The following is a 17,761-nucleotide window of genomic DNA, read 5'->3' on the forward strand; positions in this document are numbered from 1 at the left end:
CAATCAAACTATTAAAAATGTACATATAGTATGGTTAAAATTTCAATTTCGATTTTTATAAAATATATAAGAGAAATAGAAAACTCATTTAATTAAATTTATAAAAATTTCGAAACAATTAAAATAAAACTACGACGTACCTTAGATTCGAACCCGAGACTTCGTGACCGAGCGCCGCGCCCTTTACCACGACGCCACCTCTTTGTTTGAAAATGCAATGGCAAAACTGAAGGACATTACTGCTGTGGCGCCATCTAGCAGAATTAAACAAAACTAACTGCTGATTTGACTTTAAGAATGTGCAAGAACAATCAAACTAATAAAAATTTACATATAGTATGGCTAAAATTTAAATTTCGATTTTTATAAAATATATAAGAGAAATAGAAAACTCATTTATTTAAATATATAAAAATTTCGAAACAATTAAAAAAAAAACTATGACGCGCCCTGGGTTCGAACCCGAGACCTCGTGACCGAGCGCCGTGCCTTTACCACGACGCCACCTCTTTGGCAAAACTGAACGACATTACTGCTGTGGCGCCATCTAGCAGAACTAAACGAAACTAACTGCTGATTTGACTTTAAGAAGGTGCAAGAACAATCAAACTAATAAAAATGTACATATAGTATGGTTAAAATTTCAATTTCGATTTTTATAAAATATATAAGAGAAATAGAAAACTCATTTATTTAAATATATAAAAATTTCGAAACAATTAAAAAAAAAACTATGACGCGCCCTGGGTTCGAACCCGAGACCTCGTGACCGAGCGCCGTGCCTTTACCACGACGCCACCTCTTTGTTTGAAAATGCAATGGCAAAACTGAAGGACATTACTGCTGTGGCGCCATCTAGCAGAATTAAACAAAACTAACTGCTGATTTGACTTTAAGAATGTGCAAGAACAATCAAACTAATAAAAATTTACATATAGTATGGCTAAAATTTAAATTTCGATTTTTATAAAATATATAAGAGAAATAGAAAACTCATTTAATTATATATATACAAATTTCGAAACAATTAAAAAAAACCACGACGCACCCTAGACTCGAACCCGAGACTTCGTGACCAGCGCCACGCCTTTTACCACGACGCCACCTCTTTGGCAAAACTGAACGACATTACTGCTGTGGCGCCATCTAGCAGAACTAAACGAAACTAACTGCTGATTTGACTTTAAGAAGGTGCAAGAACAATCAAACTATTAAAAATGTACATATAGTATGGTTAAAATTTAAATTTCGATTTTTATATAAGAGAAATAGAAAACTCATTTAATTATATATATATATTTTTCGAAACAATTAAAAAAAAACTACGACGCGCCCTGGGTTCGAGCCCGAGACCTCGTGACCAGCGCCACGCCTTTTACCACGACGCCACCTCTTTGGCAAAACTGAACGACATTACTGCTGTGGCGCCATCTAGCAGAACTAAACGAAACTAACTGCTGATTTGACTTTAAGAAGGTGCAAGAACAATCAAACTAATAAAAATGTACATATAGTATGGTTAAAATTTAAATTTCGATTTTTATAAAATATATAAGAGAAATAGAAAACTCATTTAATTAAATTTATAAAAATTTCGAAACAATTAAAAAAAAAACTATGACGCGCCCTGGGTTCGAACCCGAGACCTCGTGACCGAGTGCCGTGCCTTTTACCACGACGCCACCTCTTTGTTTGAAAATGCAATGGCAAAACTGAAGGACATTACTGCTGTGGCGCCATCTAGCAGAATTAAACAAAACTAACTGCTGATTTGACTTTAAGAATGTGCAAGAACAATCAAACTAATAAAAATTTACATATAGTATGGCTAAAATTTCAATTTCGATTTTTATAAAATATATAAGCGAAATTGAAAACTCATTTAATTATATATATACAAATTTCGAAACAATTAAAAAAAACCACGACGCACCCTAGACTCGAACCCGAGACTTCGTGACCAGCGCCGCGCCTTTTACCACGACGCCACCTCTTTGGCAAAACTGAACGACATTACTGCTGTGGCGCCATCTAGCAGAACTAAACGAAACTAACTGCTGATTTGACTTCAAGAATGTGCAAGAACAATCAAACTATTAAAAATGTACATATAGTATGGTTAAAATTTCAATTTCGATTTTTATAAAATATATAAGAGAAATAGAAAACTCATTTAATTAAATTTATAAAAATTTCGAAACAATTAAAAAAAAAACTACGACGTACCTTAGATTCGAAACCGAGACTTCATGACCGAGCGCCGCGCCCTTTACCACGACGCCACCTCTTTGCTTGAAAATGCAATGGCAAAACTGAAGGACATTACTGCTGTGGCGCCATCTAGCAGAATTAAACGAAACTAACTGCTGATTTGACTTTAAGAATGTGCAAGAACAATCAAACTAATAAAAAATGTACATATAGTATGGCTAAAATTTAAATTTCGATTTTTATATAAGAGAAATAGAAAACTCATTTAATTATATATATATATTTTTCGAAACAATTAAAAAAAAACTACGACGCGCCCTGGGTTCGAGCCCGAGACCTCGTGACCGAGCGCCGTGCCTTTTACCACGACGCCACCTCTTTGGCAAAACTGAACGACATTACTGCTGTGGCGCCATCTAGCAGAACTAAACGAAACTAACTGCTGATTTGACTTTAAGAAGGTGCAAGAGCAATCAAACTATTAAAAATGTACATATAGTATGGTTAAAATTTCAATTTCGATTTTTATAAAATATATAGGAGAAATAGAAAACTCATTTAATTAAATTTATAAAAATTTCGAAACAATTAAAATAAAACTACGACGTACCTTAGATTCGAACCCGAGACTTCGTGACCGAGCGCCGCGTCCTTTACCACGACGCCACCTCATTGTTTAAAAATGCAATGGCAAAACTGAACCACATTCACAGCTGTGGCGCCATCTAGCAGAATTATACGAAACTAACTGCTGATGTGATTCGAAGAATGTGCTAGAAGAAGTTTGAATGGATGTGGCACACGTATGTATAGGAAACCTGCTGTATCTGCACCACGCGCGTTTGTTAATTGGCCAAACATTTTGTTATTCTTCAACGTCGATCGACTAAAACGAAATTAATAAAATTTTCAGCATATGATTTACATATTCTATTAAATAATTGATAAATTTGAAAAATTAAAAATCATTCACAATTAGCTACAGTGGCATCTGCCTTAATTGATAATGTTTTAATCGATACTTAAATATCGTGAATAGTTATCGATTTTTTGAGCAAAACTCGACACCCGCGCTGTATATACGGTCATTTAAAAAACAAAATGAAGTCTCTAGCTCTTATATCTTCTGAAATCGACGCGTTCAACATACGGACAGACGGATAGGGCCAAATGGACTCAGCTCGTCGCCCTGATTAAGAATATATATACTTTGTGGGGTCTGCCACACTTCCTTCTGCCTGTTACATACATTTTGACAAAACCATCATACCCTGATTTTCAATTTTCAATGGGTTCAGGGTATAAAAAGAATGTGAAGTAAAACGGCTCATCCTTTAAAGTTATTGCCATGAAAAATAGATGTTACCAATTCTCAAACCTACCCAGCTGCACACATAATTTCAGTCGAACCGTCTCAGAGGAGTTTGGAAACAAACACAGCGACACGAGAATCTTTTAAATAAGATTCTTTTATATACTTATATCTTGGGTTTGTCTGTCTATGCGAATACCTTTGCAAAATCTATAACAGATATCGAGGGATAAAAGGGAAGAGAGTGGGAGACCCGGTAGCTTATATGTTAAGATTTGACTTTTGTGCGTAATGTATTGAGTTTCTTCCTCAGAAGCAGGCTCATTTTTTACTCCACCACTGGCTCCTCGCGTTCCAGTCATCTCGTATGATATGAGCATTATCTGAGGATTGGAACAGATCATGGAAATCGCATTTAGTCCAGCTTTGTTGTGGTGGGCAGTAAACAGTGAGACCGCTGCACATTGGGACCGCTCAGGAATTGGAGCATACAGAGTATAGTGCCGGAGGCTAATTTTAATAATTATTACCACACCCCTCTTCGCCTGATAGAAGGATGGTTGGCCACATAAACAGTGTACCCTGAGTTGATAAAGTGGTCTCCGAGAAAGAGAAAGAAAGTAACTGAGAGTAGCGCAAGAGCACGCTAGAGAGCGTATAAATTGAATAAGAGAGCGAGTTCATGACACCCATAGAGATAGAGAAGGCAGAACGCATAGCTGAGTAAAGAGAGAATGTCAGCGACGGTGAGCACAAATATTTATTGTTTTTATTATCACAAATTTTAACAATAAATACAAACGATTCTAATATGATCAGAAAGCTGCAGCAAATCCACCTTGTAAACATTCAGCCTCTTTGTGGATATCTTATTTTAAAAACTGGTTTATAAAAAAGGGTAAAAAGACGCATACAATATTTTATGTATAAAGATACATGATTGTCCCGTTCGAAAAAGAAACAGTGGAAGAAATCTGCACGAATTTGAGTAAATGCACTGTATATAGGCAACCGGAATTCAGACAAACCCCATTCTCAAAAGTGTTCCGGCAGATCAGTAGTGTTAGTTTGGCTATTTTCTTCGTGATCGCGGAAAATACCAAAAAATAGCTGCTGAGTTTTTTTTTTATTATATATTAATTCATTCAATGTCAAAATTTTATATTTTTTACAGATAGCTTAGTGCAAAAAAGGTTTCCTTATTGCCTATGGGTAAACTTTTCTGTCACAACCAAAGAATATTAAAATGCTGAAAATAACTTTGTATCTATGTACACGCAAATATACAAGCAAAAAGCCAGATGCTTGGATACTTCATTCGCAGCTATCATCGCATTTTAATAAAATTCTCTAAAAAATATTGCAAGTTTAGCATTGTTATTGAAAACTTTGTTTAAGTTTGTTAGACAACACCACTTACTATCAGAAAACACATATGTAGATGGAAACAATTTTGGGATGGAGTTAATGAACAAAAGAATAAATGCAGGTACAAGAAGGTTTAATCAAGTACAATCCTTAGAACCCAAAACTGCCCACATATGTATGTATGTACTCACGCATAAGCATGTAATTCAGAACGACAGGCATTGCTTTAACTTCAATTTTTAGTCTAATAATATAAGTAAAATGCATTGGTATGTATAATTTTAAGGTTGATTTATATTAATATTCGTTTATGCGCGTCTCAATTTGAAGATTCGAAAGTACAACTTTATTTCATTGACTCATAGTATAAATTATACAAATACTACAGAGCAGAAACAGTAGTTTAGAATAATAATACGATAGTAGTACAATTGATAATTTGTTTGATATATATTTTATGGAGTAAGACATATAAGTAGATTAACACAGGCTAAAGCCAATATATTCAAAAACTTTTTTCAATTTTATTAAAATATTAAGATCCTTTTTTTATCGTTTTAAAAACGTAATACCGTAGGCATGTGTATTGCCTTTATAATTTTGTAATGTGTAGAGATTTAAATATCTGGCGCATTTTCTATATCAATTTGCATATATGAAAATATGCATGTACGTATATAGCTTGCAATATTTTCAGATGTAGCGCGCATTTATTAATAAAAAGTGGGTCAGTATTTACCAATCTTGAAATCATTATATTAGAAAAATTGTAAATAGAATATAGCGCAATTCGTTTCATTCAAATGTAGCTATATAACCTGATGAATGAGTAGATTATTTCTATTATAAATGTTAAGATATATTTTTCTTATGGTGAGCAGAGTAAAAAAGGTTTGCGAGATTTTGTATGCTGCAAGTAAATTGTAAATTGCTGAAATAATTTAGTATTGTTTTCACATAATTCAAATTTATCTAACTAAATATTTCATTTGACCTACACATATGATATTCACGTATGTAAGACGCCTTTAACGTTTTTTTCCCCTTGTTTATAGCTACATACATATATACAGTGTAGGTTTTAATTTTATATTATGTATTTCGAGCTATTTAAGATTATGGTAGCTGAATATGAAAAATTTAACTGAAAAGATATTAAAAAAGGGTAAACAATAAATCCATATCATTCTGATATGATCAAAAAAAGCGGATACTCGACTTATAAACATTCATCAGCCTCTTTATGGATATCTTATTTTATATGCATGTTTATAAAAAAGAGTAAAAAGACGCAAACATTAAATAGTTGCGTCCACATTGTTTGCTTATAATATGAGTAAATTTTGTAGTATTTTTTCGCAGAGGTAACATAATAGCTGCTCAATATTATATTATATATATATCTATATATAAATATATATATATAAATTACATATTATAGGACTTGAAAGGTGGAAGAGAAAACTTTACATATATGCTGCTTAGTACATGGAAACATTGAGTGATATTATCCATGTAAATATTTATTTCTTTATATATATAAGCCAAAGCAAACCTATTGACCTTACTTGTTTTGCTTTTGTGGTTTTTATAAATTAAAAAGCTTTACAAGATTGCATCTTACTTAAATAAGAGAAGGAGCTCAAGATGAGTTACAGAAGTGGCAAGTGGTTTTGTTAGTGTTAAATACATAGCAAATATAAGTCCAGTTTTGCCAGATTTAAGTATAATTTAATCTTTTTAAAGTTTAGCATTTTTTTAAATTTATATAATTAAGAGTGTAGGTTTAACTTTGAGACTTTGCACAGCATTTAATGTAAGTAATATACATTAAAATTTTATATAAATTGTAATATTTTATTTTAAGTCTTACAAAATTGAGTAAACATTTTTTTCTTTTAATAATAATACAAATTTATCAACTTATTGAATGTAAAACAGTTTCAAGTTATAAAATATTATGAGAATTCGTAAATTTTAATTGTGAAGCAATAAAAACACAAAATTATTAGATGTTAGTTTTCCGATTAAATGGTCTGAATTTTTCGCTAAGAGTATTCTGGTTGAAAGTTGGGATGGCTCTGCCTTTTTTTTTACTATTACTGTAGAGCGTATAATGAATCAGTCTTTGCGTGTCACAAGTATTAAATAAGTATGTGATACATAATTACAATAGAGTATAAAAACAACAAAGAAAATGATACATCAAGGTTTCGTATAAAGCTGCATATTTAGCTGCCGCAAACGGTGGCTACAAAGCTTGGCCAAGACTTATTTCTGTAAAAAATTGGATGTACATTTCTAGGGCGAGCTAAAAAATTTGACATTATCTATACAGTAAAGATTCCAACATGTTTTTTTTTTTGTTTTTTTTTTAATATGTTAAGAGCGTGAGATGCAAAGGTATTCAAATATGTAAAATACCAATAATGAAAATGGCCTATAATTTTATTGGTAAAAATTACAACAGAACTTTCAAATAATATTCTCCTATTTTTGAATGCATAGAAGGGAATAAAAAATATATAATTTGTAAATGTCAAGGAGTCGGAAGATGCATAATTTATTACTTACAGATTTTGCTCTTATTAAATATTAACCTGAATATAAAAATACATTATATTATATTATATGCATTATACATTTATATAAGTAGTTATGTGTATGCAATTCTTATTTAATTGTCTTTTAGTATAATGCACATCTGTTGTGTTAGCGGCAAGTTTTGCAAGAGCACAAACTTTTTAAATTAGTTTCGATTTTGGTTTAAGCTGATATCAGTAAACGTATTTGTGTGATAATTGATAATTTATTTGTTGTGTTGTGCTGCAACGTGAGGTGACTTATAAAAGTATTGCACAAACTCGGAGAGGCTGTAGACGGCGCCGGGTCCTTTACCAGCACTCATGCAAATAAAGTCGCCTAAACAATGCATGTTAGCTGAAAGATACAATATATAATTAGCTGTAGCTTGTAGATATATATGTTATGCTTATATGTAGATTAGTTTTTACTATTCGAAAGGATAGGTGGATATGATGGTGGCGGCTTAATCCAGCTACCATCTGGTCGGCGCATGTGCCTACGATCCGATGAGAATTCAATTAGATATGTATCAGCAGGTATGACTCTAAAAAATCTGTAAATATAAGAAACTTAGACTTTCATCAGGCTTTTGTATTATGAACTATCTACCTGTGATGCTCGGGTCGTAGAGCCAGATCTGACCGAAAAGTTTCAGTTACGTACTTATGAAAATATGTTGGAAACGGGAGTGTAGTATCCAAGTCATATACCAAACAGCGGTTTGGCAAGGGATTATGCATAAAGAATACATGATAGTCCTGTTCGCAAAGCATACATTTCGTATTATTTTAACAGTGTGTTAATTTTTTGGGGGGCAGCTTACCCATATCACTACTTGATCATCACCACGTCCAGCTTTTTGCCGCCATAGCGGAACAGTTCTGCCCTCATTTGATACGAAAACAGCATAGCACTTGCTTAACTCCTCAGGGCGCGTGCGCTGCACCTGCTCACATAATTTCCAAACGTTTTCCTCACTAAAGTTAAATTAAATATTTTGAATTATAAATTATCTCTTCGTCTGCGTCGGCCATCCAGATATATTTAAAAAAAAATTGTATCTTTCTAACGAAAATCTTAGACATAACATAACACATTATCATTTTTTGGTTTTGCAAGCAAGTGTATAGATATTTAATATGTGAGGGTGTGGAGGATCTAGTGGTAATATACGAACTCTTACGAAAGCACATTGTAAAAGCTTCACAAATTTAGATGTTGCCAACAGATGGCTCGCAACTCATTTACTGTGCAGAGAGAAAGCTTCAAGAATAAATATTGAGACAAAAAGAAAAAAAACAAGTAAGAAAGCTCTAGTCGAGACTGCTCGACTACGAGATCCCCTGAACCCCACAAGGAACTGATATTTCAATAATAATTAGCACACACACACACACACACACACACACACACATACGCGCACATATACAGGCGATTGCGCTTGGGTTGCGCTGCAGTGTGGCAATAATAGGATAACTTATTTGTTGAATAATTTAATTTCTAGACGTACGATCGTAATGAAACTTTCAGAACGTAATCATGATGTTTAAATGTATGTGTATACCGAAGCACAAGTCTCTAGTATTTGATATACGACTTTTACAAAGATGAGGGTGAGGGGGTGGATTTAGGGGTGGGGGGTAAATTTTAACAAAAACCGAAATTGTATAAAATTCATCTTAGTATACATTTTAAATTTGGAGACTCTAGCTTGAAAGATGTAGGAGATATAATTTTTAAACTGATATTCGATAAGGTTTTTTATCGATAAAAAAGTATCGGAATGAGTTATCGTTTTTTAGTGATAAACTCGATATGCGCGTGATAATTACGGACATTTTAAAAAAAAGTTGAAGTCTCTAGCTCTTATATCTTCTGAAATCGACGCGTTCATACATACGGACGGACGGACGGACGGACAGACAGACGGACAGGGCTAAATCAACTCAGCTCTTCGCCCTGATCAAGAATATATATACTTTGTGGTGTCTGCCACGCCTCCTTCTGCCTGTTACATACTTTTAACAAAACCATTATACCCTGATTTCCCATTTTCAATGGGTTCAGGGTATAAAAAAAAAAAGAGAGTGAGAGAGAGAAAAATAAAACACAAGAAAGTGGACGACTTGAAAAGAGAGCCAATGAGCGACTGAGAGAGAAGCAGAGCGCATGACAGAAAAATTGAGAGAAAGTAAGCGACTGAGACCACAAATATTTATTGTTTTTATTGCAATTGTCCACATCAAAAGTACAAAATTGATAATGCACTGTTAGTTTACAAGTCTTAAGCTAAATAAATATATGAAATATAGCCTCGTCATTAAATTATTTACTAAATTCATTGCTGCCGTAACATTTCTTAGCTTGTTACATTGTTTATACATTGAACTACTATAGTAAGCAGAAGTGTATCTTATATTTCGATGCAGTTTTGGCTTTATAAATTTTTATTAATATACAAACTCATTTGTATTTAAGAAAATACTAAATTTTTAATTGAGTGCTTATACATAGCTTTGAATGTAGAATTTTGTGCTGTTGCTTTTAGTCGGTTTATGGTTAAAACGCGCTTTTAGCATGCGACAGTAAAATCTCTCAGTGCGGCTAAGTCAATACCACAGCCCACGCAACCCTCACACATTGGTTTTGTTAGCAGACATGACCGTTTGACCTAATTTCAGTGCTGCATGGTGGCGCGACAGGAAGAACCCCCTGCCAAAAGCAGCTTCGTGGGAGGTGGAGCTGAGTAATGAGTGAATTAAAATGCGGTGAAAGGAATATCAACGAGTATAAAGCACGAAACGAGTAATAAATAATAAGTACTCAAACAACATGCGAATTCTTAGGTATGCTAGTTTTATAATGTAAGCAATAAACTGAATGAAGCATATTGATTAAAACAATACAAATATTTGTTTCGTAAGCAATGTTTAATTTATAGTTACTTTTTATGATATGTAAAATGTTGTATATTTTCGATTTTCATTATCGTTGTTAAGATAATGCCGTTAAATAAGAACTCTACTAACCAGTAACAGGATACATAGGAGCAATCCGCTATTTTCGGAAACAAAAAGTCTGTTGCCATTTTGATGCTTTGCTTGTCAGAATCCTTTCTTTTGAAGTTTGGATTTTATTATATTTCTTTTAGAGCTGCTGCACTGTCAACTCAAACTGAATTGTCTATGGGAGTTTCAACTGGACACTAATAATAAGTACGAGGGGAGAATCACCATAGAGCGCATCAGAGCGTTGTGTTGAGCTGGTGTGTGTTTCTGTGGCGTATATCATATACCCGACGAAGACTCTAGCGCGCGTCTGAATTAAGCCTTTAATCGGTCGTATGCAATTATTATGGTTTGCTTATGTAGTTAAAGGACTCGTGCACTCTCATATTTTGGAATTGAACTGAAACGCTGAAATTGTCGATAACAAAAAAATTAAATTTTTTCTCATATGATTGTTACGGATTTATCATTGTCTTAAAGTGTCTGCATTCAGGACACTGACTGACACGAATACAGCGTTAAAAGCGGGACACACACGCACACACAGGTAGTTATACACAGCAGCGCACGCTCACGAGAGGAAATGAGCCGAATCATGGAGGAATTTCTTTTTCTTCTTGCTTCAATTTATATTATTATTGCGAGCCCATATAGCTCATGCGAGCTACCACAATGAAACATTTATCAAATTAGCATAGGGCTTTTGCTATCACTGGCCGACTGACTGCAGCGTCTCTCTCTCTCATTCAATAGGGTAAGTCTCTTTTGTTTTGATGTTTACTTTCACTGCCAATTGATAAGGTTCCCATGTGTTTGGTTGCTTGCTGTTTATGCATGTGTGTGTCTGTGTGTGTTGTTTTACACGCGCGCTTTGGCTGCCGTTATGTTGTTCACACTTTCCCGGTTCTCTACACACTTTGGAGGAAAACTCTCGACAGCATGGGAAATTTTCATGCTCTAGTGTTGATTGATGCCGTCACGTTTGTCTCTATTCGATAATATCGCTAGCAACTCTGTTAGGTTAGCATCGCTAACAGACAAGGACTGGCTGTTATGACACCCACTCTTCTAACGGCTTTTTGATTTACCCCTTTGTCTGTAAACTGACTAAAAACAATAATTCGAGGAATGCTTTACACTGCAAGTAGGTTTTTGTTCCTGATATTGGGGGCTACACAATTTAGGCTATGAACGTATTAATATATTGATAGATATTATTTTTTGTACAGCATAGTGCAATATGCCTGATGTATTATATGTAAATAATAAATTCAAATTGCTATGCTACTTATATTATTTTATAACTAATTATGAATCGATTTTTAGCACTTTCTACGAGCTACTAGCTACGCACAGTGCAGACTGACACAGAGAACCGAAGCTGTATACATCTATGCGTATGTACATATGTATGTATTGTACAGCGCACGCTCACGAATACACATAGCAGCACATAAACAAACTATTATTCCTCACACAGAAGCCAGGCTATTGGTATTATTAATTACACATTACGTCGATCTAAGTTGTTTCGATTAAAAATTCCACAAATATTGGTCGATAGCAAGTTGATAAGCTTTCTGTGTTTATGGTTGGTTGGGGTTTTATGTAGATGTGCTGTATATGGATTTTGACACACGCGCGTCAGCGGCGCCTATGTTGTGTACGCGTTCCCGGTTCTCCACAGACTTCGGTGGAAATCAACTCATATATATAAAAAGGAAATTTTCAGCGTGAGCTGTTCTTTTCCAATACTAATAAATTTTTGTATTCGATAGTTTTGCAACGCTGTGTCCACTGATGGCAGCCGACAGATGCTGACTGCTGCGTCACTCGACCTACCAACGGCTTTTCAATCAGCTGAGCCAGCGATAGTAATGACCCACACTATATTTAATCATTTTTATACTCATTATCTAATCTAAATATTAACACAAGCTGATTGACAGTTCCAGGCCTTGCTTTTACTCTTAGTTAATAAACATTAAAGCAAATGTAAATTAGCATTTTGTCTCAAATAGATAACAGATAAGTCCGCTCTCGTTCATAAATATTTAATTTTGCTTTTGACAATCTTCCTTGGTGAACGATAAGTTTATAATATACATATATATTTTTCAGATTACAGATTTGATATAATTTTTTAAAGATAACAATCTTTACAGCGAAGTACATGTCGCTTTATGAGTCCATTTTTTATTAATGGTCGTCTAACTCGAATTGCTTGTGAAGGTCGCAGGTTTCATTCAATTGATAAGTCGCGACTAGCAAACTAATTATAAATGTCGCTCGCAAGCAGAGTAAAACTGAAGATTAGCATTCAATTTGAATATTGATTGAGCTATTGGTTCTGATAAAAATGCTTTATGGTCAATTAAAACGATCATGACATACAAAATATATAGTTGATGACGTATCCGCCATAGTCTTATCAAGGTGGGCGTATCTGAGGGGAAGCTGAAGAGTAGTGAAAGAAAGGGAGTGAGTGAGAGAGAGAGAGAGAGAGAGAGAGAGAGAGAGAGAGAGAGAGCTGAGAAACAATCACTAGAAAAGAAGAGAGTTTTAACCTCCGATAGAATTATACCCTATATATATATATATATATATATATATATATATATATGTATATGTGTATATGTATGTATGTATATATGTATAAATAAATAAATAAATAAATAAATAAATAAATAAATAAATAAATGAATAAATAAATAAATAAATAAATAAATAAATAAATGGATATGTGTGGGCCAAGATACCTTGTAGAAAAACTAGGTTATTTTTTATATGATATATGTGCATACTAAAAAATAATCTAGTCTTTCTAGGGTATCTTCGGTCCACACAATCTACATTAGAATGATCTTACGCCTTCAGTTTGAAAGACATTTTACATCGCAAGCGTATTTCAGTCTTTCGGAGCGTCTCGATGTTGTCGGATTGCTCAGTTGCTTCATTTCGCTTTAGGCAAAGTTAATTTACTTTTGCTGAAGACAACATATACATATGAATTTTGTATTTTCTATACGGCAAGCTGAATAGGCAAGCCTGTTTTTAAGTTTAATTTCAACTAAAAATATAGTTTGAGCTATTTTTTGTCGTGCCGACAGTGTAATCGTGCTGTGTTTTTTTTAAGCCGGTTTTCTATGTCTTTATTTAAACTATGAGATAACCTGTTTTGAAATAAATTTGGTAGCCACCGTGGAACAAATATTTGAAAACGAGATTTTCTTCAAATCTTAAAACATTCTGTTCCGTGTAAATGAATTCATTATTGAGACAACAGTTTGATTAAATTGGGATCGCATAATAATACAAAACACAAGTGTATTCTTTATTACTGACCATTGAGTTGATTGAGTCACAAATTGTTTTGTTCTATTTGTCGTTCGCATTTGAAGGAATTCAAGTCTTTTGTATAAAGCTATCAATTAACGGTAAGCAAATATATATATACATATATATGTATATGCAAACATACAATAATGGTATGTTATAGTCGGACCCTCCCCATACTAACTTTTGTTTTATTTGTTATCAGTAGAGGCTTAATCGATTAAGTTCACCTTGAACGATTTTCAATCGTTAGCAACGAACCAATATAAACTAACTATTTATTGAATTCAGTTCTAGACCAACAGATACACTGCCATTATGAGACTCAGGTTTAGATCGCTCTATACGAAAGTTTCTTTTTTTTTCAAACTAACACAATTTCATGAAATCACCATCTTTTAATAAAATACAAAACAGTTTAAGACAATGAAGATGTGACTCAGTCTTATCAGTTGGAATGTTTTGCCTTTATTGTTCATCCATATCACGGCTATATGGCATATGCTACTTCTGCGTTGAAAAATGTGATACATATTAATAGCATCGGGCAATGGATATGTTATTATATTGTTAATAATAGAACACATATCATATACAAGTATATGGTAAAATCATATATATATATTCTAATAAGATGATATTTTCCTTTTTTCAGAAACATTGAAAATGGAATGTAAGGTCGAGGGTCAGGAAGAACAGCTGTTCAGTGGAAATTCTGAGAGCGATGACAAGCACCCACAGATCGTAAATGGATTAAATCGATCACCAAATAAAGTACCACTGGGTGAACAATCGCGTGCAGTCCGGCGACAGGCATTTATGGTTATACTGGCTAATATGGGTGTTATATCAAGTGGTTTAGCTTTGGCTATTCCTACAGTTTCACTACGCCAGCTGACCAGCGAATTAGAACCTGTGTATTTAAATGGGACACAAGCTTCTTGGTTTGCGTCTATTAACACATTGTCTTCTCCATTGGGTGGTCTATTGTCGGGATTACTACTCGATAAAATTGGACGTAAGCGTACTCTCTATGTGTTCAATTTGTTGGCCATCACAGCTTGGACACTGCTTGCCACACCGAGCTCGACAAGTACTGAAGCATTTTACTGGCAGTTATTTGTATCTCGTTTCATTATTGGTAAGTCTTTACCAAAGCCAATACGTAAAAATCATAATCATAATTTTTGCTTTTTAGGAGTAGTCATGGGATTAGCTAGTGCGCCTTCTGGTGTTTATGCAGCAGAGATTAGTTTACCCAAGTTACGAGGCAGCCTTATACTAGGCACCTCCGTTTCAGTGGCTTTGGGCATAACAATTCTCTATAGCATTGGTTACTTTATACGGGATAATTTCCGACTAATTGCGCTTATTTGCTGTTGCTATCAAATAATCGCGTTGCTCTGTGTGCTACCATTGCCAGAGTCGCCTAGTTGGTTGTTAACTAAGAAGCGTGTGGAGGAGGCAATGAAGTCACTTAATTATTTCCGTGGACTGGACAAATCACGTGAGTTATATAATTATCTAAAGCTCCAATATAATTAATATATTTTTCATTTTCATTAAAGCTCGTATCACGCATCCTGAAGTTTTAGAGGAGTTTAATATTTTACAGAAGTCACTGCAACTTCGTGATGGTGAGAGGAAACCATCGTTCTTAACTTGTCTAAAATTGCCTGAAGTTCACAAGCCGCTTTTGATTCTGATGGGTTTGTTTGCATTTCAACAGCTTTCAGGAATTTTCGTGGTCATTGTGTACGCCGTGCAAATCTCCAGTGACGCAGGCGTCTCAATGGATCCATTCATGTGCGCTGTTCTTATTGGAATGGCGAGGCTGGTGACAACTTGTCCCATGGGTTATGTGCTAGAAAAGTGGGGCCGGCGACGAGCTGGAATCATATCAACGTTCGGTATGACTGTCTCCATGTTTCTTCTGGCTGGTCATGGTTGGCTTGAAGCTCTTCAAAGCGTGCCTTACCTACCAGTCATAGCGATTGTAGGCTTCATTGTACTTAGTACATTGGGTCTGTATACTCTGCCTTTCTTCATGATTTCGGAGCTTTTTCCTCAAAAAGTGCGTGGTCCAGCTTCAGGTTTAACTGTGGCAGTGGGTATGTTCTTTGCATTTTTGTGCATCAAAATGTATCCGGACTTAAAATCAAGCATTGGCCTGAACAACGCGTTTGTCTTCTTTGGCGCTATGTCATTTTTGGCTATGACATTCATTTATTGGATTCTGCCTGAGACTCGAGGACGTACACTTTTGGAGATCGAGGAGCGATTCCGAACTGGCGAACAGAAAAAGGGACCGATGGAAGTTGAAATGCAAGAAGTATTTGTACGCTGACAAGATGCAGTTAACTAAAATCAATATTGAGCACGTGAGGACTTTGTGCTGTGATACATATACCTTAAAGCATTCAAATACCAATTAAATAACTCAATTTTTTAAAAAATATTTTTAAAAATATTTTGCATACACAGTTATTATTTAGTTGCGTTTCACCAATGCTTAATTCTATCTCCGAACATAAAAAAAATGTAAACTTTGACCATTATCAATTAAAATAAAAAACTTTGATAATTTATATAGATATTTATGCGGAGGGAAGAAATATTTCAAAATGGAACTACCCTCAAATTGTTAGATTGGTTTAAGTGGATACATAATACGTAAATACAGGTAGTGGCACTTGTGACTACACATCTTTTTAAACTGAATGTCTTGTTACTGATTAGAATACAGTACCAACATTTAAGGAGTATGCTAACTTTTGTAATAATAATGCAAAAACTAATGATGATGCCGATGACAGTGATGTGAGCCGGTTGCACCATGTCCGGACCTCTGTGTGAGTCTCTTATTATTTCCAGATTGCGCCATGGGCACAATTCAGCCTCGGTGGCTGTCTGGCGGGTTTACCGTGGACTGCTTAAAATGTTCTGGTAAATTTTGCTCTGGTCATTATATGTAACAAGCCAGGTACCACAAAGCAAGAGCGTGTGCCCGAAAATCGGCTGGTACCCTGTGTTAGAGCACATGCTTTGGGCGTTGAGGCCAACGTTTATGTAATTATATTAAGTTTTCAATTTTATGGCTTAATAATGCAGTGGTCAGCGGGTCCAGCCGGCGCAGCAGTTTCACAATGTTTGGGCGACAAGCGTTTAAGCTGAGGAGCTTGGAACAACACAAATTGATCGCGATTAAGTCAACAACACGGCGCTAAACATGGACCGAACAAAATCAAGTTGAATGAACTTGATACACTGAAGGGATAACTGAAATTGATGAGCTGCAAATGTGTGAACATTAAAGTTTCCGCTTCTGATTCTGGATGCTGTATTCAACAGCCACTGGTTCTCTCCCTGTGGCATTGGTCTGCTTCATAATCATAATCTGACAGTTTCGTGGAGCTGACACCTGCCGCGAAATTTCTTACTTCCGCACATCAATTACACCAGATCATTGAAATGTCAGCACTTATGTCAACAATAGTGCTCGATTTAATGAGACGTAACTTTGCAAACAATAACAATTGAATCACAGTGCACAACCGCACGCAGTTAGGGATGTCAACGCAGCATATGCGAACTCTAATAATTCCAATCCGTATCTATCTAGTTACCTTCTGGTTTAGCCATGCGTAAACCACATTGCGAGGACAGCACAATAGGAGACAGCGATTCTAAGGGTTGTGATCCTGGTTGACTCTGGTCGATTCGATCTTTTGTTTTCCATTTATTTTCGTGTCATCATCAACGCAGCATGTCGCGTGCGTATCTTTTGTTTTGATGAGATTTTGATTAGGTTTATAAGGTAATAAATTTTGGAAATTTGGAAAGAAAATTTTAAACAGTTTTGTGTATTCACAACAAGCTGTGACTCATTTGATTGTGTAATTTATTGCATTTAGCTAACTACTGACTTGGATAGAATACA

The 17,761-nt window shown here is 34.8% G+C and overlaps 2 protein-coding genes across 3 annotated transcripts; one reads left to right on the forward strand and one right to left on the reverse strand.

The window, feature by feature from the left end:
* Positions 1–5,936: 5,936 nt before the first annotated feature.
* On the reverse strand, positions 5,937–12,011 carry tun (N-terminal glutamine amidase tungus). Of its 2 annotated transcripts, none has more exons than XM_018106736.3 (6): positions 11,994–12,011; positions 10,507–10,682; positions 8,301–8,454; positions 8,087–8,235; positions 7,906–8,030; positions 5,937–7,831 (listed from the first exon to the last, which is right to left on the reverse strand). In XM_018106736.3, the coding sequence occupies exons 2-6, from the start codon at positions 10,563–10,565 to the stop codon at positions 7,701–7,703; spliced, it is 618 nt and encodes a 205-aa protein (XP_017962225.1). In that variant the 5' UTR covers positions 10,566–10,682; positions 11,994–12,011; the 3' UTR covers positions 5,937–7,700. The 2 variants fall into 2 exon arrangements, with proteins under 2 accessions (XP_017962225.1, XP_089117712.1); XM_089261586.1 differs by lacking the exon at positions 11,994–12,011 and adding an exon at positions 11,267–11,611 and having other exon boundaries at positions 10,507–10,893.
* Positions 12,012–13,428: 1,417 nt separating this feature from the next.
* Positions 13,429–16,277, forward strand: LOC108655046 (facilitated trehalose transporter Tret1). The gene is made up of 4 exons (XM_089261884.1): positions 13,429–13,922; positions 14,477–14,962; positions 15,020–15,328; positions 15,390–16,277. The coding sequence occupies exons 2-4, from the start codon at positions 14,488–14,490 to the stop codon at positions 16,166–16,168; spliced, it is 1,563 nt and encodes a 520-aa protein (XP_089118010.1). The 5' UTR covers positions 13,429–13,922; positions 14,477–14,487; the 3' UTR covers positions 16,169–16,277.
* Positions 16,278–17,761: the final 1,484 nt, after the last annotated feature.

The sequence above is a fragment of the Drosophila navojoa genome, chromosome 5, assembly GCF_054131105.1.
Source record: "Drosophila navojoa isolate 15081-1374.11 chromosome 5, UAZ_NAV_1.0, whole genome shotgun sequence".
NCBI lineage: Eukaryota > Metazoa > Arthropoda > Insecta > Diptera > Drosophilidae > Drosophila > Drosophila navojoa.